Source organism: Oncorhynchus gorbuscha, linkage group LG05 (assembly GCF_021184085.1).
Source record: "Oncorhynchus gorbuscha isolate QuinsamMale2020 ecotype Even-year linkage group LG05, OgorEven_v1.0, whole genome shotgun sequence".
Classification (NCBI taxonomy): domain Eukaryota; kingdom Metazoa; phylum Chordata; class Actinopteri; order Salmoniformes; family Salmonidae; genus Oncorhynchus; species Oncorhynchus gorbuscha.
Window position 1 is genome coordinate 42,987,409 of NC_060177.1, and position 27,933 is coordinate 43,015,341.

The 27,933-nt window shown below is 46.1% G+C and overlaps 1 protein-coding gene across 1 annotated transcript in view; it reads right to left on the bottom strand.

Annotated features, from left to right (window-relative positions):
- Positions 1-15,276, bottom strand: part of LOC124035945 (MAM domain-containing glycosylphosphatidylinositol anchor protein 1-like) — a 447,455-nt gene extending 432,179 nt beyond the window's left edge. The window contains exons 1-2 of the mRNA XM_046349921.1: positions 14,580-15,276; positions 13,293-13,393 (exon numbers count right to left, since the gene is read on the bottom strand). Coding sequence (XP_046205877.1) covers positions 13,293-13,359 — 67 coding nt within the window. The 5' untranslated portion in view covers positions 13,360-13,393; positions 14,580-15,276. The remainder of the gene's footprint in view (positions 1-13,292; positions 13,394-14,579) is intronic.
- Positions 15,277-27,933: the final 12,657 nt, after the last annotated feature.

Here is a 27,933-nt window from a genome sequence, read left to right on the forward strand (position 1 = left end):
GCAACAAGTCAGATTTTTAAAATGCTTTTCGGCGAAAGCATGAGAAGCTATTATCTGATAGCATGTAACACCACAAAAGACCCGCAGGGGACGTAAACAAAAATAATTAGCATATTCGGCGCTACACAAACCGCACAATAAAATATAAAACATTCATTACCTTTGACCATCTTCTTTGTTGGCACTCCTAGATGTCCCATAATCACTATTGGGTCTTTTTTTCGATTAAATCGGTCCATATATAGCCTAGATATCGTTCTATGTAGACTGTATGATAAACAAAAAAAAAGAGCGTTTCATAACGTAACGTCATTTTTTTTCATTCAAAACGTTGACGATAAACTTTCACAAAACACTTCGAAATACTTTTGTAATGCAACTTTACGTATTAGTACACGTTAATAAGCGATAAAATTCATCAGGAGGCGATGTAACTTCTATAGGTGTCGTCTGGAAAAAAACATGGCCGAGAGAGCTCGACCAAAACATCCGGTCGGAGAACGGAGGGAAGGAGTTCCCTTGAACCGGTTAGACCAAGAATCAATTGCAAATCAAATGACAAGACTCTAGACAACGTGTGGTAGCTGTAGGCGCTGAAACCTCGGTCTCATGTAATTCGGTTCACTTTGAACAATTCCTGGAAGTAAGCGCAAGGATATTTATTTCCATTTTCAGTGATCAGGTTTTCCTGCGCTATTTGATGAAACTCACACTCCGTTAAAGTCACAGCCGTGATTTAAACAGTTTTAGAAACGTCAGAGTGTTTGCTATCCACACATATTAATCCTATGAATATACTATATTCCTGGCATGAGTAGCAGGGCGCTGAAATGTTGCGCGATTTTTTAACAGAATGTTCAAAAAAGTAGAGGGTCGACTTAACAGGTTAATGAAAGTATCGCGGTACATGAAATAACTGAACTAAATACAAAAACAACAGAACGGAACGTGAAACTAATTACAGCCTATCTGGTGACTACAACACAGAGACAGGAACAAACACCCACAAAATACAACGCGAACTCAGGCTACCTAAATACGGTTCCCAATCAGAGACAATGACAAGCACCTGACTCTGGTTGAGAATCGCCTCAGGCAGCCAAGCCTAACTAGACACACCCCTAATCATACACAATCCCAATGCTAATAAAACCCCAATACGAAACACAACATATAAACCCATGTCACACCCTGTCCTACCCAAACATATAACAAAAACACAAAATACAATGACCAAGGCGTGACAGTAAATTGCTTTGCGGAATTTTAATTTTAGTGCATTCACTGCCAAACCAGGTACTTGTACCATTGGGTATTTTCAACCATGTTATTTCCTCATTTGAAAGAGGGTCTGTTGCTTCGATTCCTGGCCTTTTTGGGGAAAATCATGACTAAAGTTTTCTGAAAGTTGATGTTGATTGCCCAGTTGATGCTGTCTTCCCAAAGAATGTGAAGTTGTTCCTGTAGACCTTGCTCTGTTGGTGACAGTAGGACAAGGTCACCTGGGTAGACCTTGATCTCTTGGTGGCAGTAGGTCATCTGGGTAGACATTGATCTGTTGGTGGCAGTAGGTCATCTGGGTAGACCTTGATCTGTTGGTGACAGTAGGTCATCTGGGTAGACCGTGATCTGTTGGTGACAGTAGGTCATCTGGGTAGACCTTGATCTGTTGATGACAGTAGGTCATCTGGGTAGACCTTGATCTGTTGGTGACAGTAGGACAAGGTCATCTGGGTAGACCTTGATCTGTTGGTGACAGAAGATCATCTGGGTATACCTTGATCTGTTGGGGACAGTAGGTCACCTGGGTAGACCTTGATCTGTTGGGGACAGTAGGTCACCTGGGTAGACCTTGATCTGTTGGGGACAGTAGGTCATCTGGGTAGACCGTGATCTGTTGGAGACAGTAGGTCATCTGGGTAGACCTTGATCTGTTGGGGCAATAGGTCATCTGGGTAGACCTTTATCTGTTGGTGACAGTAGGTCATCTGGTTATATCGTGATCTGTTGGGGACAGTAGGTCATCTGGGTAGACCTTGATCTGTTGGAGACAGTAGGTCACCTGGGTAGACCTTGATCTGTTGGGGACAGTAGGTCATCTGGGTAGACCTTGATCTGGTGGTGACAGTAGGTCACCTGGGTAGACCTTAATCTGTTAGGGACAGTAAGTAGGTCATCTGGGTAGACCTTGTTCTGTTGGGGACAGTAGGTCATTTGGGTATACCTTGAGCTGTTGGTGACAGTAGGTCATCTGGGTAGACCTTGATCTGTCGGTGACAGTAGGTCGTCTGGGTAGACCTTGATCTGTCGGTGACAGTAGGTCATCTGGGTAGACCTTGATCTGTTGGTGACAGTAGGTCATCTGGGTAGACCTTGATCTGTTGATGACAGTAGGTCATCTGGGTAGACCTTGATCTGTTGATGACAGTAGGTCATCTGGGTAGACCTTGATCTGTTGGGGACAGTAGGTCATCTGGGTAGACCTTGATCTGTCGGTGACAGGAGATCATCTGGGTAGGCCTTGATCTGTTGGTGGCAGAAGGTCATCTGGGTAGACCTTGCTCTGTTGGTGGCAGTAGGTCATCTGGGTAGACTTTGATCTGTTGGTGACAGTAGGTCACCTGGGTAGACCTTGATCTGTTGGGGACAGTAGGTCATCTGGGTAGACCGTGATCTGTTGGAGACAGTAGGTCATCTGGGTAGACCTTGATCTGTTGGAGACAGTAGGTAATCTGGGTAGACCTTGATCTGTTGGGGACAGTAGGTCATCTGGGTAGACCTTGATCTGGTGGTGACAGTAGGTCACCTGGGTAGACCTTAATCTGTTAGGGACAGTAAGTAGGTCATCTGGGTAGACCTTGTTCTGTTGGGGACAGTAGGTCATTTGGGTAGACCTTGAGCTGTTGGTGACAGTAGGTCATCTGGGTAGACCTTGATCTGTCGGTGACAGTAGGTCGTCTGGGTAGACCTTGATCTGTCGGTGACAGTAGGTCATCTGGGTAGACCTTGATCTGTTGGTGACAGTAGGTCATCTGGGTAGACCTTGATCTGTTGGGGACAGTAGGTCATCTGGGTAGACCTTGCTCTGTTGGGGACAGTGGGTCATCTGGGTAGACCTTGATCTGTTGGGGACAGTAGGTCATCTGGGTAGAACTTGATCTGTTGAGGACAGTAGGTCCTCCGGGTAGACCTTGATCTGTTGGGGACAGTAGATCATCTGGGTATACCTTGATCTGTTGGGGACAGTAGGTCACCTGGGTAGACCTTGATCTGTTGGGGACAGTAGGTCACCTGGGTAGACCTTGATCAGTTGGGGACAGGAGGTCATCTGGGTAGACCTTGATCTGTTGGGGACGGTAGGTCATATGGGTAGACCTTGATCTGTTGGGGACAGTAGGTCATCTGGGTAGACCTTGATCTGTTGATGACAGTAGGTCATCTGGGTAGACCTTGATCTGTCGGTGACAGGAGATCATCTGGGTAGGCCTTGATCTGTTGGTGGCAGAAGGTCATCTGGGTAGACCTTGCTCTGTTGGTGGCAGTAGGTCATCTGGGTAGACCTTGATCTGGTGGTGACAGTAGGTCACCTGGGTAGACCTTAATCTGTTAGGGACAGTAAGTAGGTCATCTGGGTAGACCTTGTTCTGTTGGGGACAGTAGGTCATTTGGGTAGACCTTGAGCTGTTGGTGACAGTAGGTCATCTGGGTAGACCTTGATCTGTCGGTGACAGTAGGTCGTCTGGGTAGACCTTGATCTGTCGGTGACAGTAGGTCATCTGGGTAGACCTTGATCTGTTGGTGACAGTAGGTCATCTGGGTAGACCTTGATCTGATGGTGACAGTAGGTCACCTGGGTAGACCTTGATCTGTTGGTGGCAGTAGGTAATCTGGGTAGAACTTGATCAGTTGGGGACAGTAGGTCATCTGGGTAGACCTTGATCTGTTGATGACAGTAAGTCATCTGGGTAGACCTTGATCTGTTGGGGACAGTAGGTCATCTGGGTAGACCTTGCTCTGTTGGGGACAGTGGGTCATCTGGGTAGACCTTGATCTGTTGGGGACAGTAGGTCATCTGGGTAGAACTTGATCTGTTGGGGACAGTAGGTCATCTGGGTAGACCTTGATCTGATGGTGACAGTAGGTCACCTGGGTAGACCTTGATCTGTTAGGGAGAGTAGGTCATCTGGGTAGACCTTGATCTGTTGGTGACAGTAGGTCATCTGGGTAGACCTTGATATGTTGGGGACAGTAGGTCCTCCGGGTAGACCTTGATCTGTTGGGGACAGTAGATCATCTGGGTATACCTTGATCTGTTGGGGACAGTAGGTCACCTGGGTAGACCTTGATCTGTTGGGGACAGTAGGTCACCTGGGTAGACCTTGATCAGTTGGGGACAGGAGGTCATCTGGGTAGACCTTGATCTGTTGGGGACGGTAGGTCATATGGGTAGACCTTGATCTGTTGGGGACAGTAGGTCATCTGGGTAGACCTTGATCTGTTGATGACAGTAGGTCATCTGGGTAGACCTTGATCTGTCGGGGACAGTAGGTCATCTGGGTAGACCTTGATCTGTCGGTGACAGGAGATCATCTGGGTAGGCCTTGATCTGTTGGTGGCAGAAGGTCATCTGGGTAGACCTTGCTCTGTTGGTGGCAGTAGGTCATCTGGGTAGACTTTGATCTGTTGGTGACAGTAGGTCATCTGGGTAGACCTTGATCTGTTGATGACAGTAGGTCATCTGGGTAGACCTTGATCTGTTGGTGACAGTAGGTCATCTGGGTAGACCTTGCTCTGTTGGTGGCAGTAAGTCATCTGGGTAGACCTTGCTCTGTTGGTGACAGTAGGTAATCTGGGTAGACCTTGATCTGTTGGTGACAGTAGGTCATCTGGGTAGACCTTGATCTGTTGATGACAGTAAGACAAGGTCATCTGCATAGAGAAGTAATCTGACCTCCTCTTCTGTGAGGGTGAGTCCAGGGGCTGCAGATCGGTCCAGCCACACTGCTAGTTTGTTGACGTAGACATTGAACGAGGTTGGACTTACACTGCATCCTTGTCTCACTTTATTATTGTTCAGTCTAATACTACATGTGTTGTTCGTCTAAATCGTTTGTATGACGTCGTAAACTTTGCTCCCAACGCCACTTTGGAGAGTTTTGTAACATAATTCATTATGGAATCAAAAACCATTCTTAAAATCAACAAAATACTTTTCCTCTGCTTTTCTGATGAACATGCTGGTTTATTAGTGTGTGTAATGTGTGTATGTGGTCTGTTGTTCTGTGTTTGGACTGAAAGCTAATTTGTTTTTTGTTGAGAGCATTATGTTGTGTGAGGAAGGTCTGTATTTGGTCATTGAGAATAGAGCAACACATTTTCCCCATGTTACTGGTGACACATATTCCCCTATAGTTATTAGGTTCTAATATATATGGGGGTTATGAGCCGCTGGTTCCAAATGTCAAGGAAGCAGCCACTCTCCACAACCAGGTTGAATAGTTTTAATAAGGTATCCTGCAGCTCATCAGCACTGTGTTTAAGCATTTCATTCATGATGCTGTCAGGGCCTTTCTCTCTCTCCCTCCACCCTCCTCCCACCTTCCCTCCCTCCCTAACCATGTAAAGCTCTCTTCATTTCATCAAGTTTCCTAGTGGGACGTGCACCTCGAGATGGCAACCCCTGACATGGAAGTTAATTGGCGGAAGCATTGGGGATAAACTGTCCCGTTGGGAGGTGGCCCAGGCTGCTGCGACGTTGCTATCCCCCGCTAGCCAACATGCCCGTCGGGCCAGGGGTTGATGCTACAGTAAACCCCAGTGGATCGGGACTTGGGCTCTGACCTGAGGTTAATAGAATTTCTGTGTACCTTTAGCCAGCTACCCAGCCAACCACACTGCCGGAACCCCATGAAATAACAGTAAAATGGTCTGATGGTGCAGTAGACATCCTTGATATTCACGTCACAACATATATAAATTAACTCTCTACAATACGTTTCAATAGAAAATGTGAAAAAACAGAAAAGATCCTGCAACTGTGGTAAATACCTGTCTATTTATGGGAAAGTTACACTGATTAAGTCTTTAGTCATATCTCATGCCTACTCCAGATGACTGGTTTTTCAAATCATATGAGAAAAAATGTTTTAGCCTTATCTGGAACTCTAAGCCAGACAAGATAAAATGTGCCTGTCTATATTATAATGAATGAGTTTGGTGGGCTAAAATGATTCAATATTAAACCTCTCACTAAACGCTTCACTTATACAAAATGTTTACTTAAACAGTAATTGGTTCTCCAGTAGATTACTAAGAAAAGCTCATATGTTTTTACACCTGCATTGTTTGCTGTTTGGGGTTTTAGGCTGGGTTTCTGTACAGCACTTTGAGATATCAGCTGATGTACGAAGGGCTATATAAATAAATTTGATTTGATTTGATTTGATATGTTGTTGAACAAGGAACTTTTTACCCTTACACAGGTTTGGTTAATTGAAACCCAAACCTTGTTCAAAGTATCTATCTCCCTTTCTCAAACAAGCCAGGCATTGGTTACAATTCCAATTTCATCCTCCAGAAAAGATGGAGGATATTACAAATGTTATGGTTAACCTCAAATATACTGATTGACGAAAATAAAAAAATGATATAGAAAAAATTATTCAGAAGTCTATTTTTTTAAATTATATTATGTAAAGGAATGATAGTTATGTCTCACAGGCAATTATTGGAAATATATGGGAAGGCTTGCTCAATAGATGAAAATAATATATAATAATAATAATATATGTCATTTAGCAGATGCTTTTATCCAAAGCGACTTACAGTCATGTGTGCATACATTCTACGTATGGGTGGTCGCGGGGATTGAACCCACTACCCTGGCGTTACAAGCGCCATGCTCTACCAACTGAGCTACAGAAGGACCACTACTGCAGAAATGGAGGAGGCAAGCAGAGGGGGGGGGGTTAGGGAACTTGTCTGTCTGCCTTATATTAAGGACCCAAATTTGTTTGTCATTTGAGGAACTTAATGTTGACAGCTGCACCATACAAAACTCTTGCCACAAACAAAATGTTAAGTATAAGGGGCATACAATCATCTCAGCTCTGCAGATTTTGCTGCGAAGAGACATAATCATTAGACCATCTATTCTGGTATTGCCCCCAGGTAGCCTGTTTCTATACGGCTGAAAAATCATAACATCTGTGAGGGGGGCTGCCAGAGGCATTTGGGAATTTGATTGAAGCGGCTTCACTTCAGGTGTGGAATGTATGTTTTTTTTAATTATATGAAATAAATCAAATAATAAATAAATACAAAATACATAAATAAATAACAAGGACTTGGGGAAAGGAGAGGAAATGGTGAATGAACTATTCTTCTCTCTCAAGGATTTGTGTGTGTGTGTGTGTGTGTGTGTGTGTGTGTGTGTGTGTGTGTGTGTGTGTGTGTGTGTGTGTGTGTGTGTGTGTGTGTGTGTGTGTGTGTGTGTGTGTGTGTGTGTGTGTGTGTGTGTGTGTGTGTGTGTGTGTGTGTGTGTGTGTGTGTGTGTGCATGCATGCTTATGTGTCTGTGTATGTGTGTACATGTGTAAGAGAGAGGAGAGAGGGCAGGAGAGAAGGCCACCTGCTGGGAGCCACAAATGGAGAGGAAGGCCCAATAACACTGAGCTGTTATCCAGCCTCCCACCCCCTGACAAACAACAACAGAGCGGCACTAACTAGATGAAACTGGAGAAGGAGGGGAGGGCAGACACACACACACAGAGAGAAAGAGCAGGAGACACACACACACACAAACACAGAATATCTGTCTCACTCTCTTCTCTATCTCAGGGGTGAGATCAATTCTCCATCTATAGTGCTTTTCCACTTCATTCTGCCTATAGGAGGATATTACAAAGTGAGAGGTACTGAGAGAGTATGAAAGGAGAGAGAGGGAGAGAGAAAGTAGATAAATGAGAAAGGTTAGAGAGAAAAAGATAGGAGATAGAGAATCAGAGAAAAATAGAGGTGATGGAGAATGAGAGAAGATAGACCAGAAACGAGGAGAGAGATGGAGATTGAGTGGAGAAAGAGATAGAGGAAATAGGTTGAGAAAGAATAGCTCAGCTCTCAACCTTCCAAGTCCAAAGTCAACATCTTCTCTCTCCTCCACTCTCTTCTACTCTTTCCCAGCTTAAAAGAAAGACATTGTGGCCTCTATTCTGTCTGAAAATGGCTCCTGACTGACATTGTATGGGGCTTGGGGACTCAATACAGTTTATACTGCCGTATTGAGTAAGTGGCAGGATAATACTTCCATTCACAGCGGTAAATAAAAGGAAAGACGGTGGATAGAAAAGGGAAGTGAAACATGGCGGCAAAAGATGTGTGGTTTCTTAATTAACGGCGGTGGCAGATTTTTCCAGACCTTGGTTCATCTACTACTTGAAATCTTTTGCATTTGCTTTAGTCTGCCTGGAGCGGAGTGACAGACAGAATAGTTGCAAAATGTTCAAACCCTGCCTATTTGTTTTCAATTGTGCCAGGCAAGCACAATTAAGTTTATCTGAAGTATTCTACATGATTTTGAGTAGTGTTTGAACCCAGGTCTGTGAATTTCACCATAAGGCACCAGTTCTCTTTTTTTTCTTCTTTTCTTTCTTTTACATTTTTTTTCATGGCAAGTCACCTAACTAATTAACTCTCAAGGACTTTAATTAAAGAATAATAAAGAAGGAAAGGTCAGTCAACAATGGTCGGCATTGACTGGTGAGGGAAGAGAGTGGAGCAGAGTTTTTAAGAACACGGCGTGCGTGTGTGAGTGGGGTGAGAGAGTGTGGGTGTGTGTGCGTGCATGCGTGCGAGCAAGCAGAAAATCGAGAAGATTGTCATTGTCTGTGTGAGAACCTATGAGTGAGAATCTGAGTAAAGTCAGGTTTAAAAATATCAGGAGAGTGAAGAAAGTATTTACAATACAAACAGGTTCAGAGGTGCCTATTTTACTCTGTGTGTGTGAGTGTGTGTGTGCGTGCGTGTACAGTAATGTGTGGCCATTCATTTGACAATCCATTTTACATTCCTGATACGATTCAAACTCCCAGTAGGGCCTTGAAGGACATATTTGGCATCATTACATTCAAAAATCTGCCTTCTCATAAAACTGAATGCGACAAAATAGTCATCCCTCAACAATTATGGAATGTGTTTCATTATAAAATATTGTTTTGCACTTTATTTTAGACATTAAAGAATTCACAGAGGGGGAGACAGGTAGGTGGGAGAAACAGTACAAAGGGTTGGAGTGGGGATTGAACCCACTCCAGTAGAAAGAGGAGTATGTGTGACTACAGCTAGGACGGCCACTGCTAGACCACAGGACACACCCTCTGGGCTTTACATTTTAATTGCAAGGTTAACTTCAGACAGAGTGTGGTTTGGTCATGGAAAGTAAAGCAGGTGTTGTCCATTCATTGTGGACTATGTCACCTTGCTTTATTATTTAGAGCCTGATACTTAAATACTGCATGGACGTGCAGAGACCAATAGAGAGAGAGAGGGAGTGAGAGAATGTGTGTGTGTGTGTGTGTGTGTGTGTGTGTGTGTGTGTGTGTGTGTGTGTGTGTGTGTGTGTGTGTGTGTGTGTGTGTGTGTGTGTGTGTGTGTGTGTGTGTGTGTGTGTGTGTGTGTGTGTGTGTGTGTGTGTGTGTGTGTGTGTGTGTGTGTGTGTGTGTATGTATGTTTGAGAGAGAGAGAGAGAGATAAAGTGAGGGCAGAAAAGTGAGAAGATTGTAATCACTAGCTGCGCTCCCCCTCTCTGCGCTCACCCTCTCTTCCTCTCTCGCTCCCTCCCTCCTTCGCTATCCCCTGCCTCACAGCCATGGATAAATTATGAATGCTTATTAAAAAAGGGCAATATTCAGCATCCAAAATAAACGCACGAGGCGGTGAGAGACATAAAAGAGAGAAACAAACAAAAAGGTGTGGAGGATGAGGAAGAAGAAGAGTTAAAGTCACTGGAGATTTGGGTGGTCACTGGCACAATACCTTTGGTCTTCTAGGCCACGGGCCTTAACGAAGTATGAGATGCCATTAGTTCAATTAATGTATACAGTAGTAGATAAAGTGTGTGTGTATCAACAACTATACCACATAGCCGTCCATGAGTGAGAGAGAGTGAATTCCAACCTGCGCATTGACATGGAAATCAATGGCACAATGTATGTTTGGTTGCACAGAAATGATTAACATTACTTAGTGTAACTAGTGACCCTTCACGACAATCCAATCATTGTTTAAATTTCCTCATCAGTTGTGAGGAAAGAGTGTCCATGCTCTCCTTCAGCTGGGTAGAAGTTTTCCTTTTCAGGCACAGATATAGGGTCAGCCCGACCCTGCCCAAATTTGAATTACACCATTAGGCCTAGGTGTAGAGATGCATAGCTGATCCCTCAATTGTATAACGACCCCTCAATAGAGAAGCTCTCTCTATTTCTCTCTTTCTCTCTCATGTTAGCACCACTCTTGATTGAGTGTGGAGGAGGAGGAAGAGTGAGTGAGTGTTGGAAGCTTCAGACAACAATATTGAAATGCAAAGCAGCACAATCGATGAACAGTAAAGCAACGAGGGATCACGGGAGTCCGAGGTGAGATAGCAACAGTAGCGTCAGCCGCTACAGTATCTAAAGAAATGCCTACATCCACTTGTGTCCTGTCCAGGCAGGGAATGTAGGCCTACAATGTATTTTATTTTTTACTTGGACAATAAACTGCCTCAGGCAACATTAACAGGAGATAGGGTAACCCTGTGGGCTGTTCTGCTTCTGAAAGGGCTTACTTATTTACTTCATGACAGGGCTAACGAATATGATAGGCATAAAAGGGCTTTCGGAGCAGTAGCATCAAATCAGGCGTGCTTGTGGCATTCGGTTCCCAGCGGACAGCGAGTTGCATTGGTCTCCATAGGAAGTGAGAACATTCCAAAAACAGGAAAAGCCATTTTAAAGCTTCTCAATACACAGTCGTGTGCCAAGCTCACGGCAGATCTCCTGACGTTTTCTACTGTTCTTGCATAATTCTCCGTCTCGCACCTGTGTAACATCGCACCTGTGTAACATCGCACCTGTGTAACATATTTAACCGAGGCAGCAGGAGACCAGACGCGTTTGCTGATTGCACAGGGAATTATTACGCCTAAGGTCCTTCCTCCTCGTAGTCTAAAGCGAAGAATCATCATCATGACCAATAATGCAATAGAATAATACTGACTTTAGACTCTCTCTCATCTCCTGTAAACTTTTGGGTTTGTGCAAGATCATTTTTTAATGGGCCTAGTTCTATAGGAGGTCATTTGTATTGCGTAGTATATGCATTCATTCACATAGCCCGCAAAAAAAAGTTGAATTCAAAACAATCTATTCAGGATGAGCTCACCAAACCCATTCGGATCCGCAACGCCAAGCCGACCATACGTAAAGTTCTAACTAGTTTGAGGTCATACTTATTACTTCGAGCGCAACCATGTTGCTAATCCACACTGTACAGGGCCCATGGGACAACTGAGCAAATACTATAAACTACATCAGACAACAGAACAATGCATAACCTTAGCAATGCAAAACATAAGCATGTTATACGTTTAGGCCTTCACAAGAAGTAAGGGGGGTACCTAGTCAGTTGTCCAACGGAATGTATTCAACAGAAATGTTTCTTCCGCATTTAACCCACCCCTCTGAATCAGCGAGTTGCGGGGGGCTGCCATAATCGACATCCACGTCTTCGGTGCCCAGGGAACAGTGGGTTAATTGCCTTGCTCAGGGGCAGAATGACAGATATTTACCTTGTCAGGTCGGGGATTCGATTCAGCAACCTTCCGGTTACTGGACCAACGCTCTAAGTAGACAGACACATCGCCATTGACAGGCCATTTCTCAAAGTAAGGCTAGTGAAAATATTTACTAAGATATATGTTTTTTTATTAAATAGCCGCCCTGCGTTTGACATTTAACAGTTAGAGTGTGTCGTGCCCTTGTTTGGAGAGCTGGAAAGGGTAAAAGTGTGATCAGAGAGCTTTAAATATTGCAGCTGCTTTCCTTGGTTTATACATAATTGTAATGTAATGAGCATAGGCTACCTGTCCAATTTGCACCGAAGATGATCTACTTGGCTTCAAACCGTTCCTTCGTCATACTGTCATACTGTTACGCAGAAACATGCTTTTCTCAACTAGAGTGCCGATTCCCCTATAAGGTCTAACTAAGGTTTACTGTGGTGCCTGTCACAAGAGTAAAATATCCTATGGTCCTAAAGTACACAAAACAGTTGTAGCAGTTCAGCTGTAGCGGCTGGAGATTCAACACCATTCAAGGGTAGAGCAACCATTCCACACTAGGAGAAACCTTATTTATTTTTTGCCCAAACTTTAATGCATTGTGGAGTAAATGGCAACCAAATGAAAATATTCCTCTCGACTGTTCCTTTGAAATCCCAGTTATGTCCTCACTCCTTACACACAACGCAGCTAAATGTCTAAATTCTTCAACAGTCACATCTGTGCATATGTGCTGCCCTGGAGCAGAATGTCACATTATAAGCTCCTGTAGCCTTTAAATATGACGTTCATCATTTCTTTCATTCAAATTTCTTGATATAGCCTAGAGGCTTGGTGTGTCACGAACAGGAGAAACTATGTGGTGTTGATCTTTGGCACTTGTCGAATTCAATTCCGGCCAACACATCCACCAGGCGAGTGGAACTAAAAAAAGAGTTTTCAGACCTCATTCTTATTAATTGGCCTATTTAGGCAGCGTGTGCCTTTTTAATCGGCAGTTTACTCTATATGACAGTACAGTGCCGCTCCCGTAGTATGTTCAATGATAACTATGTAGGTTTCAAAAGGGTAATTGTGCAATAGCCTACTAGGAATCTGCCCGAGGCCATGCTCTTCTTGGTGATTTAATAGACATTACCGAGGATTTAGGAAGCCTCCTACCTTTTTCTCATTACAATGAACTTTTCATGTGAAATATGTTTATGCCAGACCATTTGCATGTGCCAAGCAAGACAGAGGTGGATATGCATTAGGCCAATTATTATCATTGTTAATTTTAATAATATTATAGCCTAATGACACCGATAAAGGACATGTAGGCTACTGGGACAAGACAATTAAGATCATATGATGAATAGGGGAAAAAATTAACCAAACCGGACTGTGTCCACTGTGCAATAACTCAATAGTTGCGCCACTTATTACCATCATATTAAACTGAATGGACACGCACACACACACACTTTCGTATCTCTTACCGTAAACTCCTTGCCCTCGTGTGTATGGGTGGATGATAGAAAATAACAAAATCCAGAAAAGCTCCATCTTTAGCTGCGATCCCTCATAACCTGGAAATCGTCTGAGAGAGAGAAGAGAAGGTTTGAGTGAATAAGAAGAGGGCATGAGAGCACCGTGACTAGATCAAAGGAGCCACGGTAGATTGTGGCGTGTAACCGCTCCAGTAGGCTAGTTTATAATCCAGACGAGAGAACAAGTCTATCAAATGGGGAGTCTATCAAATATATGTTTGTTCTGTCCGGGAATCGTGTCAACTACCTTCCATAGATAATACAATCCTAATAATTCGTGGGTTAAAGTAATTTCGAATCGCATGCATTGTCTCAAACCGGCAAATTCAGTTGCAGACTCTGGATATCAAAAGATTACAGGACAGCTATGCCATTGTCCTCTCGGGATTGACAGGATTGCCTAAAGTAATTACGGTGTATTTCTGAAATTGCTAACCGGCAGGTAAGGGCAGCGAGCATAACAATATTTCAAATGGTGGCCTGAGTGCTGGGGTCATGCACCTACCTGCATATCACCACCGCATAGCCTATATTAAGCACATGTGGGTGTACACACTCACACACACAGGACCTGTGGACAAAAGCCGTAGCATTCATTCGGGAAAAAATGGAACATTTCCAAGATTATCAATAGGCTACATTCCTCACCCAACAGGCGATAAAAATGGAGTGATAAGCAATAGACAACTGTGCCAAATCGACCACGTTAACTGGCATGTTGTATTGTGGTTTAATCGAATGGCTATTAAAGGGACTTAGTAGTAAACGAGTCAATAAAAATGATTGATGCACTTTGTCACTCAAATTGGCGACTGATTGAGCCTTTCATAGTCTGCATGATGACCCATAATATGTCTAAATGGGAAATGCAATGATCTATTTTAGAAAAGTAGGCCATAGTGTATACTAGTTTATATCTAGCGCAACTTGCGTGTCTCAAAAGCAACTAAAGTCTGCACGCGCTCTCTGACCTCACCCCATTGAGGATGGCGACCTTTCCACATAAACGGGTGGTTACACACGTCCCACGTTTGAATAGTCTACTTAGCCTAGTTAGGGAATAAAATACAAGCATATTCAAATCGTAGGCTATAACATGCAGGAAGATAATATATCCAGGATCAAACTTTTAAAACAGTATCCTACTGTCAATGTGTCTGTCCATAAGTGAAGCATATTGGAAAAACATCGCAGTAAATGGGTTCACTGACAGCAATATTGTCGAATTTCATTTACCTTGCTCAGAGGTGTAGTCAGCGCAGCAGCGGGTGGGCTGTCTTGAAACTAAATCTACGACGCGGCTCAGCGATAATTCCGTTTCAAGACCACCTTAGATGTCTTACCATAAATTCGTTGAAAATGTAGGTATCGCCACTTAAGTATTCCGGGTTCGTAGAATTTCTTAGTTCCAATTTCGATGTATACCGATTCTCAAAAGAGAGTAGAGATGTGATAAGAATTCACCGGGTAACTTTTAACGCACGGAGGCATTCGTTGGGATTCTTTAGGGGGCTCGAGCCGCTCCTTGTATCCACAAAGCGGAGTCCTCATAAACCCATGCAGTCCGAAATCACTCCGATTCTCTCCCTTTCGGCGTTATTTCTTACGCCTCTTATTTCTTTAAACAGTTCAGTCCCGCGTAGGTTATTGGAAATTATAGGCTATCAAAATCAAGTCCCACTCTCCATACACTCCCCTCGCGTCTCCAAGTAGCCTACTGTTTGCCAGTGGAAGTATGTGCGCAGACTGAGAACGATGTGATGGACTCCTTGGCCAAAAGCGGCACAGCTGAGATGCGCACGTCTCACTGAACAGGTTGTCAAAGACAGGCTCATGTATCTTCTGCCTCTCTCTGTGTCTCTCCTATCTCTCTCCCTCTGTCGGACGTCAATTCAACTCCAAGTTCGCTTCTCCCGCCCCACGCAACATGAGTGACGTTTGCGATAGACTAACGAGTCGACCTGAGCGAGAGGTATGGATGGGGGGGTAATTTGTTTTGGGGTGGTTTTGGTCGAATTTGCGACTGTGGTTCCACTCGTGGAGGAATGCCAATTATAGGCAGTGCAGCTGCAAAAAGGTCCTGCCTACTGAATACTGGCCCGGGCTCCCAACGGGGCAATTAGATTTTTTTTAAAGAGGCCGAGAAAGGAAAGAAAAATCACAGTCTCTCTCTCTCCCGCTCTCTTCCACCCCTCCTCGGTACTCTCAAGCTCTCCTTCTCATCTCCGTCTCCGTCAGTTTCTCTACGCACGGAGCCGACGTTTTAGTCCTACTCAATGTGGCCACAAAGCGGCGTATTTTAGCTAATTTTATTTGAAGTGTGACCTCTCCCCGGATTGATAGACAGATAGATTCAGAACGGAATTGACAGTTGATGCATCTCAAATGTTGTTGTTGACTCGTCAATAAAACATATAGTAGCCTACTCAAACATGTAACTTATTCCTTTTTGTTAGGAAGCAGCTTGAACCACATAGGTAGGTTGCAGCAACGCTGAATATTCTCAGGTGCTTCCCTGTCTCCCGCAGCCTGTGCATTTCAGCACCATAGATGCCGTCCACTAACACAGACACGTGCTAAACTGCTGCTTTCTGTCTCACTGGTGTGCATGCCTCTCTCTCTCTCTCAGTCACTCTCTCCCTATCTCTCTCTTTCTCTCAGTCACTCTCTCTCTCTCTCTCTCAGTCACTCTCTCCCTCTCTCTCTCTCTCTGTCACTCTCTCCCTATCTCTCTCCTTCTCACACACGCACACACACACAATGGTAAATATTTCAAATGTTGACGAGTATTTGCGTATACATGTCCAGCTCTGTGAAGCAATAACCTGTAGATATTAAATGTGTTTTTCAAAGGAGATCCGTGTCATGAAGATAAGATCAAGATATTTGCCTTAGGGCACCTATAAGTTTCATGCTATCCTTTTCATAGATGACCAAAAATGAATATGTGGTCTACTTACAAAATGAACAGACAAGGAATAGTCTGTTCATTTGAATACAATTTGTTTGTCTTAATTACAGATCAAAAGTATCACAGCACACGGAATATCTCATCCAGTATACCACAAAACATTGACAGTCAATAATCTCTGAATAAAAATAGTCAGCATACAATTGAATGATTTTTTTATTGAAAAAGACTGCGAAAGCCAGTCCAAATGATCTCTCTCTGTCTCTGTCTACCTCCCATTTGGTCGGCAGCCAGCTTACTTGGCGTGTCTTGCCAAGAGAGCATCATTGAGGCTTAAGTCAGTTCATCACACTACACGTTGTGCTGCTCAGTGTGTGTGTGTGTGAGTTTAGGAATATACTCTGGGTGCCGCGCCTTATTGTTGGGATGAGCCCTGTCTAGAAACAGGAGACAAAGGGCTGTGAGACATGGGTTTGATTTTAGACACATGAAAGTGGGATGTGTACAGAGGGCCGAAGGAAGGCCGACCTCTTCCTCTTGCTCAAGGAAGAGCAGGGGCCCAGGGAACACTCAAAGGGAGAGAGACCCGCGGCAGATTAAGGAAGCCTGTTGCGGGCGTAGTCGACCCACACTAGTTGCTGGCTCCAGGTGGTGGGGTTGGCGGAGACCAGGCAGCAAAGATTTGTTTCCAAGTCTTCGTTGGCTCACTCCGACTGGCCGTTGGACTGGGGCTGGAACCCGGGGGACAGGCTGACCACGACCCAATGAGTGTGCAGAATGCCTTCCAGAACCGGGACGAGAACTGAGGACTCTGGTCGGAGACCATGTCTCCTGCGAGTCCATGGATCCGGAAGAGGTGCTGCACCATGAGCTGGGCCGTCTCTTTGGCAGAGGGTAGCTTGGGGAGAGGAATGAAGTGGGCGGCTTTGGAAAACCGATCCACTAATGTCAGGATGGTGGTGTTCCCATCAGATGGGGGAGACTCGTGACGAAGTCCAGGGCATGTGAGACCAGGGATAGTGAGGGACAGGCAGAGGTTGAAGGAGACCAGCCAGAGCTTGCTGAGGAGTCTTGTTCCGAGCACAGACCGTGCATGAGGCGACAAACATAGAAACGTTAGGAATCAGGATAGGCCACCAAAAGCGCTGTCACACAAAGGCCAGGGTCCAACGGGAGCCCGGGTGGCAGGCAAGCCTGGAGGAGAGGACCTACTCTAGGACCGAGGAGCGGACAGCATCAGGAGTAAACATCCAGACCCGGATTTTGGCTGGGAATGCTGCGCCTTACAAACCTTCCCTATCCCCCAGCTGAGTGCCGTTGCCAGGCACGAGGTGGGAAGGATGGTCTCAGATTCTGGTGTTGTAGCCATGGGGATTGACATTCTTGGATCCTGGTCGGTATGAGAGGGAGAAGTTGAACCGGGTGAAAAGTAGGGCCCATCTATCTTTCCTAGAATTGAGACACTTGGCGGTGTGGAGATATTCCAGGTTCTTGTGGTCGGTCCACACAAGGAACGGATGATCTACCCCCTCCAGCCAGTGCCTTCACTCCTCCAGTGCCATCTTCACCACGAGATGCTCACGATTCCCCACGTTATAGTTCCTCTCCGTGGCATTGAGGAAATGGGAGAAGAAGGTGCAGGGATGTAACTTGAGTTCCAGGGCAGAACGCTGTGACAGGACAGCCCCCCTCCGACATCCAAAGCGTCAGCCTCCACCAGGAACTGGTGGGACGGGTCAGGATGAAACATGATGGGAGCTGTGGTGAAACATTGTTTGAGATCCCGGAACACCCGTTCAGCAGCTGGGGACCACGTGAATGGAACCTTGGGAGAGGTGAGTGCAGACAGGGGAGAAGCCAGGGTGCTGTAACCCCGGATAGAGCTGCAATGAAAGTTGGCAAATCCCAGGAAACAGTGCAGCTGCACCCTGGATATAGGCTGGGGCCAATCCACTACCGCTCTCACCTTCCCGGGATCCATCTGTACAGTCCCTGCAGCTATGATGTAACCCAGGAAGGGGATGGTGTAGCGATGGAATTCGCACTTCTCCGCTTTCACAATAAGCTGGTTCTCCAGGAGGCATTGGAGAACCTTGGGCAGAGCGGGAGAAGATGAGGATGTCCTTAAGGTAGACAAAGATGAACCGGTTCAACGTGTTGCAGAGAACATCATTAACAAAAGCCTGTAACACAGCAGGGGCGTTGGTAAGGCCAAATGGCATGACCAGATACGCGTAGTGACTGCTGGCCGTATTGAAGACAGTCTTCCATTCGTCCCCTTCCTGTATCTGCACCAGGTGGTAGGCATTCCATAGTTCCAGCTTGGATCGTCTCAAGCTAAAGCGTCTCGAAGGCCGAGGTGATGAGTGGTTGCGGGTAGCGGTCCTTCACCTTGATGTTGTAGAGACCCCGTTAGTTGATGCACAGGGTTTTGTCCTTCTTCTCCAAAAAGAAGAACCCTGCGCCGGCGGGGGAGGCAGAAGGACAGATGAACCCTGCATCCATTCATGGTCAAAACTGTGAAAACTAGAAAACAGGAACTATTGAAAAAGACAGGTGCAAGGGGAAAACGCTGGTAGGCTTGACGGACAAAACGAACTGGCAACAGAAAAACAGGGAACACAGGAATACATTCACTGGCGATAATGAGGAGGATGGGCGACACCTGGAGGGGGTGGAGACCAGCACAAAGACAGGTGAAACAGATCAGGGTGTGACAGGGGTACCGTAAATAATACATACTATGTTATGCAGGTGAATGAGGACCCAAAAGCGACTTGGCGAAAACAGAGTCTTTATTCCAGTAAAGGAAATATGCAATACTCCTAGACAAATCGGAGCGGTAAACAAAGCATAAAAAACAATTCCACTCGTAATGACGAGGACAGACTGGAGACTCGACCATAAACTGTAGGTTGCCTCGGGAAGGCACTGACCGTAGCAGACTCAGACACCTGCTCACCACGCAGCATCTGAGGGAAACACGACACGACAGGGCGAGACAAAGACACAGCACGGTGAACAATATACAAGGATCCGACAGGACAGAAACGGAAAACAAGGGGAGAAATAGGGACTCTAATCAGAGGAAAAGATAGGGAACAGGTGTGGAAAGACTAAATGATTGATTAGGGGAATAGGAACAGCTGGGAGCAGGAACGGAACGATAGAGAGAAGAGAGAGAGGGAGGGAGAGAGAAAAAAGGGAACGAACCTAAAAAGACCAGCAGGGGGAAAACGAACAGAAGGGAAAGCAAAATGACAAGACAATATAAGACAAAACATGACAGTACCCCCACTCACCGAGCGCCTCCTGGCGCACTCGAGGAGGAATCCTGGCGGCAACGGAGGAAATCATCAATCAGCGAACGGTCCAGCACGTCCCGAGACGGAACCCAACTCCTCTCCTCAGGACCGTAACCCTCCCAATCCACTAAGTATTGGTGACCCCGTCCCCGAGAACGCATGTCCATGATCCTACGTACCTTGTAAATAGGTGCGCTCTCGAAAAGGACGGGAGGGGGGGAGGGAAGACGAACTGGGGTGCGAAGAAAGGGCTTGACACAGGAGACATGGAAGACAGGATGGACGCGACGAAGATGTCGCGGAAGAAGCAGTCGCACAGCGACAGGATTGACGACCTGGGAGACACGGAACGGACCAATGAACCGCGGAGTCAACTTACGAGAAGCTGTCGTAAGAGGAAGGTTGCGAGTGGAAAGCCACACTCTCTGGCCGCAACAATACCTAGGACTCTTAATCCTACGTTTATTGGCGGCTCTCACAGTCTGTGCCCTGTAACGGCAAAGTGCAGACCTCACCCTCCTCCAGGTGCGCTCACAACGTTGGACAAACGCTTGAGCGGAGGGAACGCTGGACTCGGCAAGCTGGGATGAGAACAGAGGAGGCTGGTAACCCAGACTACTCTGAAACGGAGATAACCCGGTAGCAGACGAAGGAAGCGAGTTGTGAGCGTATTCTGCCCAGGGGAGCTGTTCTGCCCAAGACGCAGGGTTTCTGAAAGAAAGGCTGCGTAGTATGCGACCAATCGTCTGATTGGCCCTCTCTGCTTGACCGTTAGACTGGGGATGAAACCCGGAAGAGAGACTGACGGACGCACCAATCAAACGACAGAACTCCCTCCAAAACTGTGACGTGAATTGCGGGCCTCTGTCTGAAACGGCGTCTAACGGGAGGCCATGAATTCTGAACACATTCTCGATGATGATTTGTGCCGTCTCCTTAGCGGAAGGAAGTTTAGCGAGTGGAATGAAATGTGCCGCCTTAGAGAACCTATCGACAACCGTAAGAATCACAGTCTTCCCCGCAGACAAAGGCAGACCGGTAATGAAGTCTAGGGCGATGTGAGACCATGGTCGAGAAGGAATGGGAAGCGGTCTGAGACGACCGGCAGGAGGAGAGTTACCTGACTTAGTCTGCGCGCAGTCCGAACAAGCAGCCACGAAACGGCGCGTGTCACGCTCCTGAGTAGGCCACCAAAAGCGCTGGCGAATAGAAGCAAGAGTACCTCGAACGCCGGGATGACCAGCTAACTTGGCAGAGTGAGCCCACTGAAGAACAGCCAGACGAGTAGAAACAGGAACGAAAAGAAGGTTACTAGGACAAGCGCGCGGCGACGCAGTGTGCGTGAGTGCTTGCTTAACCTGTCTTTCAATTCCCCAGACTGTCAACCCGACAACACGCCCATAAGGAAGAATCCCCTCGGGATCAGTAGAAGCCACAGAAGAACTAAAAAGACGGGATAAGGCATCAGGCTTGGTGTTCTTACTACCCGGACGGTAAGAAATCACAAACTTGAAACGAGCGAAAAACAACGCCCAACGAGCTTGACGAGCATTAAGTCGTTTGGCAGAACGGATGTACTCAAGGTTCTTATGGTCTGTCCAAACGACAAAAGGAACGGTCGCCCCCTCCAACCACTGTCGCCATTCGCCTAGGGCTAAGCGGATGGCGAGCAGTTCGCGGTTACCCACATCATAGTTGCGTTCAGATGGCGACAGGCGATGAGAAAAATAAGCGCAAGGATGAACCTTATCGTCAGACTGGAAGCGCTGGGATAGAATGGCTCCCACGCCTACCTCTGAAGCGTCAACCTCGACAATGAATTGTCTAGTGACGTCAGGAGTAACGAGGATAGGAGCGGACGTAAAACGTTCTTTTAGAAGATCAAAAGCTCCCTGGGCGGAACCGGACCACTTAAAACACGTCTTGACAGAAGTAAGAGCTGTGAGAGGGGCAGCAACTTGACCGAAATTACGAATGAAACGCCGATAGAAATTAGCGAAACCTAGAAAGCGCTGCAACTCGACACGTGACCTTGGAACGGGCCACTCACTGACAGCTTGGACCTTAGCGGAAACCATCTGAATGCCTTCAGCGGAAATAACAGAACCGAGAAAAGTAACGGAGGAGACATGAAAAGAGCACTTCTCAGCCTTCACGTAGAGACAATTCTCTAAAAGGCGCTGGAGTACACGTCGAACGTGCTGAACATGAATCTCGAGTGACGGTGAAAAAATCAGGATATCGTCAAGGTAGACAAAAACAAAGATGTTCAGCATGTCTCTCAGAACATCATTAACTAATGCCTGAAAAACAGCTGGCGCATTGGCGAGACCAAACGGCAGAACCCGGTACTCAAAATGCCCTAACGGAGTGTTAAACGCCGTTTTCCACTCGTCCCCCTCTCTGATGCGCACGAGATGGTAAGCGTTACGAAGATCCAACTTAGTAAAGCACCTGGCTCCCTGCAGAATCTCGAAGGCTGATGACATAAGGGGAAGCGGATAACGATTCTTAACCGTTATGTCATTCAGCCCTCGATAATCCACGCAGGGGCGCAGAGTACCGTCCTTCTTCTTAACAAAAAAAAACCCGCCCCGGCCGGAGAGGAAGAAGGCACTACGGTACCGGCGTCAAGAGACACAGACAAATAATCCTCGAGAGCCTTACGTTCGGGAGCCGACAGAGAGTATAGTCTACCCCGAGGAGGAGTGGTCCCCGGAAGGAGATCAATACTACAATCATACGACCGGTGAGGAGGAAGGGAGTTGGCTCGGGACCGACTGAAGACCGTGCGCAGATCATGATATTCCTCCGGCACTCCTGTCAAATCGCCAGGTTCCTCCTGAGAAGTGGGGACAGAAGAAACGGGAGGGATAGCAGACATTAAACACTTCACATGACAAGAAACGTTCCAGGATAGGATAGAATTACTAGACCAATTAATAGAAGGATTATGACATACTAGCCAGGGATGACCCAAAACAACAGGTGTAAAAGGTGAACGAAAAATCAAAAAAGAAATAGTCTCACTGTGGTTACCAGATACTGTGAGGGTTAAAGGTAGTGTCTCATATCTGATACTGGGAAGATGACTACCATCTAAGGCGAACATGGGCGTAGGCTTGTCTAACTGTCTGAAAGGAATGTCATGTTTCCGAACCCATGCTTCGTCCATAAAACAACCCTCAGCCCCAGAGTCTATCAAGGCACTGCATGTAGCACCCAAACCGGTCCAGCGTAGATGGACCGACATAGTAGTACAGGATCTAGATGGAGAGACCTGAGTAGTAGCGCTCACCAGTAGCCCTCCGCTTACTGATGAGCTCTGGCTTTTACTGGACATGAATTGACAAAATGTCCAGCAAGTCCGCAATAGAGGCACAGGCGGTTGGTGATCCTCCGTTCCCTCTCCTTAGTCGAGATGCGAATACCTCCCAGCTGCATGGGCTCAGTCTCTGAGCCAGAGGAGGGAGATGGTTGCGATGCGGAGCAGGGAAACACCGTTAACGCGAGCTCTCTTCCACGAGCTTGGTGACGAAGATCTACCCGTCGTTCTATGCGGATGGCGAGAGCAATCAAAGAGTCCACACTGGAAGGAACCTCCCGGGAGAGAATCTCATCTTTAACCACTGCGTGGAGTCCCTCCAGAAAACGAGCGAGCAGCGCCGGCTCGTTCCAGTCACTAGAGGCAGCAAGAGTGCGAAACTCTATGGAGTAATCCGTTATGGATCGATCACCTTGGCATAGGGAAGCCAGGGCCCTAGAAGCCTCCCTACCAAAAACTGAACGGTCAAAAACCCGAATCATCTCCTCTTTAAAGTTCTGGTAATTGTTAGAACAATCAGCCCTTGCCTCCCAGATAGCTGTGCCCCACTCTCGAGCCCGGCCAGTAAGGAGTGATATGACGTACGCAACAGGAGCTCTCTCTCTAGAGTATGTGTTGGGTTGGAGAGAGAACACAATATCACACTGGGTGAGAAAGGAGCGGCACTCCGTGGGCTGCCCGGAGTAACAAGGTGGGTTATTAACCCTAGGTTCCGGAGGCTCGGCAGACCAGGAAGTAACAGGTGGCACGAGACGAAGACTCTGGAACTGTCCAGAGAGGTCGGAAACCTGAGCGGCCAGGTTCTCCACGGCATGACGAGCAGCAGACAATTCCTGCTCGTGTCTGCCGAGCATGGCTCCTTGGATCTCGACGGCAGTGTTACGAGCGTCTGTAGTCGCTGGGTCCATTCTTTGGTCGGATCCTTCTGTTATGCAGGTGAATGAGGACCCAAAAGCGACTTGGCGAAAACAGAGTCTTTATTCCAGTAAAGGAAATATGCAATACTCCTAGACAAATCGGAGCGGTAAACAAAGCATAAAAAACAATTCCACTCGTAATGACGAGGACAGACTGGAGACTCGACCATAAACTGTAGGTTGCCTCGGGAAGGCACTGACCGTAGCAGACTCAGACACCTGCTCACCACGCAGCATCTGAGGGAAACACGACACGACAGGGCGAGACAAAGACACAGCACGGTGAACAATATACAAGGATCCGACAGGACAGAAACGGAAAACAAGGGGAGAAATAGGGACTCTAATCAGAGGAAAAGATAGGGAACAGGTGTGGAAAGACTAAATGATTGATTAGGGGAATAGGAACAGCTGGGAGCAGGAACGGAACGATAGAGAGAAGAGAGAGAGGGAGGGAGAGAGAAAAAAGGGAACGAACCTAAAAAGACCAGCAGGGGGAAAACGAACAGAAGGGAAAGCAAAATGACAAGACAATATAAGACAAAACATGACATACTAGGGGTGAATCTCAATTGTATCACCTTGATTTACTTGCATCCCCTCTCCTTGTCTTTTTCTCTAAATGCGTTGGAGGAAAAGGTCAGAGATAAGGAACCTTTGATCTGCCCTCCAATGTGTTTTGAGAAGAGAGAGGACACAAGGAATTAAGCAAATACAAGGAGAAACAACGGAGATTCATCGCCGGTAAAAGTGTCTTCAAAAGGAATTACACAGGAGAAGTTGCCAAAATGCAGCAGGGTGGCAGGTAGCCTAGCAGTTTGTGCACATTGGGCCAGTAACTGACAGGTCGCTAGTTTGTATCCCCAAGGTGAAAAATCTGGTGATGTGCCCTTGAGTAAGGCACTTAACCCTAATTATTCATGGGGTCGCTGTTGATAATGGCAAACCCTGGCACATTTCTGGAATAGAACAAATATAAGCAACCCCACCTAATTACTAAAACACTTTCCACTCACACACCCTGGCACTGTTACAATAGAGACATGTTTAGGACAATCCAACATTACAGAAAGTTCAAATAGACATGTATTGTGCAGAATACATACTATTGTCTGTCAAGTAGAATATAGGGAATTGTGTCAGCTTAATTTATTTACACATCTATCAGCAACGTTGTGAAATATTGTACATAGTAGAATGATAGAGCTTACACAAATCCCTATTCTATCTGATAGGCAATCGTATCTGTCTGTTCTACACAATACATTTTTAACTGAATGTTCTGTAACATTACATCCTCCTGAACAGACCCCCTGTTCCGTGTCTCCCTCAGACCATTTAAAAAACCATTAGGATGTTAGGGGGAGAATGTTGCCAGATTGTTATCAGCTGTATCAGCTGTCTACCTACAGGCAGTAACGCGATACAAGGTGCTTGGTTAAAGTTTCTGCTCCGGTTTCGTACTGGATGCCACCATCAATGTAATTACATCAGTGATTGAATATGGTGCATCCCAAATTACACCCTATTCCCTATAGGGCTATGGTCAAAATTAGTGCACTATATAGGGAATAGGGTGACATTTGGGACGCAACCTATGATTCCTAGCCTAATCAGATTCTCTCCACAGCTAACATGGACGGCGAGACACTGTGGAGAAGATAACCGAATTTAAAGACGATTAAATCCGATAATGGGCTTCCTATGGAGGTAAATGGATAGACGCATGCAGATGGGAGAAGAGATGATGAAAGATGATTGGACGGATCAGGGAGTGTGGAAAGTATCCTGTGTGCCCACGTTGTGCGATAGGTTAGGTTGAGGCATGCTGAAGAGTGGTTAGGAGTTAGGGCAATGTTAAGTTTAGGCATTTAAGCAAGTTGGTAAGGTTAGGGGTAATTTGGTAAGGTTACGTTTAGGCTTGCTAGGTTAAGAGACAGGATTAGTAGTCAGCATAAGGTTAAGTTTAGGCATGTTAGCGAATGGTTAGGGTTGGGGTTTGCGGTTTGGCTAAGGTTAAGTTTAGCTATGCTAGCGTGTGGTTAAGGTAGACATAAAGTAAGGGACACAAAGAGCAGTGTTTTGCAGTGAGGTTCACTGAGGTCCTATAGGCCCTGGAATATGCCGTAACTTCCTTGGTAGATGTGGTAGAAGTTGGAAATTAAAACATTGCACAAGTACAACAACAAGTAAAAAGAACTCCAAAGACCCCAGGCAGAAACAGTATTGCCGGTGTCCCAAATGGCACAAAAGTAGTGCACTATGAAGGGAATAGGGTCCCATTCGGGATGCTGACTGCCTCCAGAAGGTGGATCTGGTGTCATTTCAGCTTGGGTAACAGGTAGCCTCTACCACCTGTGTGTGTGTTTGTGTATACATGTACGTACACCTGCAGGCATGTGTTCAAAGACACACTAGACACACACTGTCCAAGTTTGTGTCCGTTTCCGTGTCTGTGAGTGTGACTACAGCCGGGCAGCCTCAAACCTCTGCCCACCCCTCACACCCCGACCTGACACACACACACGGGGGCCCATTTTTCAACGGATAATTGGCGGCACAATGGAATACCCTCGGGATTCGATAATTCATAACCTCCCTCGCCATCCAATATCGGATACGGAGAAATGGGCTGAGACAAGGAGGGTGTGTGTGGGGGGGGGCAGCTCCCGCATCATTAGAGAGAGGAGAGGTAATGGTTGTTATTGATTCCTCCCCGCTGGGTCCTCGGCAACCATTTCATGTTTAAAACAACACTGATTCTCATTAAGGCGAGGCAACACTGATGCTGATAAGATGGGTGGGAGAGGGGAGAGTTTTGTCTCCCTCTCATTCTTGAGAGGAATGAGGCACAGTTGTGTGGGCCATTTTTCTTACTCTGGTTTAATTAATTCTCAAACTCTCTTTCTCTCTCTCCTCAAATATCAAAATGTTGCACTTTGTCTGCCTGTCTGTGTCTCTCCAGCCCCCTCCCCCTCTCATCCCCTTTTTTCTCCAAGACTAATAAGATTGACTAAAAGGCCCTGAATGGTGCTATAACAGAGAGAGAGAGGGAGAGAGAGACTAGGCCGTTGGCTATGCTATCATTACTGGTACACATACATATTACAGTTTCCACAATGAAGTTTTATAACATTACAGGGAAAGTGGTTAGCTGGCTGAAATAGAAAACACACACACACGCGTACATACACACACAGTCTGGTACAGCTAACCTTGTAGGGACAAACAATTCAGTCCCATTCAAAATCGTATTTTCCCTAACCATAACCCTAACCCGTACTCTTACCCTAACCCTAACCATAACCCAAAAACCTAACCTTAAAACCCTTGTAACGGCATTCCGTCAGTTGAAGGAGAAGCGGACCAAAATGCAGCGTAGTGGTTACTCATGTTCTTTAATGAAGAATCGACGATACATGAAATAACTATAATATACAAAAACAACAAACGAAACGCGAAAACCTATTACAGCCTATCTGGTGAACACTAACACAGAGACAGGAACAATCACCCACGAAAACACTCACAGAATATGGCTGCCTAAATATGGTTCCCAATCAGAGACAATGAGAATCACCTGACTCTGATAGAGAACCGCCTCAGGCAGCCATAGACTACGTCGACGCCCCACAAAACCCCAAGACAAAAAACACACCACAATAACCCATGTCACACACTGGCCTGACCAAATATATAAAGAAAACACAAAATACTAAGACCAAGACATACCAACCCTAAATAACCATAGCTCTTAACCCTAACCCTTAAATAATTCTAACCATAACACTAATTCTAACCTGAACCCTAAACCCCCTAGAAATAACTTTGACCTCGTGGGGACTAACAAAATGTCCCCAGTTTGTAAAAAAAACATTGTTTACTATTCTTGTGGGGACTTCTGGTCCCCACAAGAATAGTTAAACACGTCCACACACACACACACACACACACACACACACACACACACACACACACACACACACACACACACACACACACACACACACACACACACACACACACACACACACACACACACACACACACTTCCAAATCCATAATCACCAGCAGCACTATGAGGCTAATTTATGTCCCCCCCTTCCTCATTAGACATCGGTCATTGGGTAGT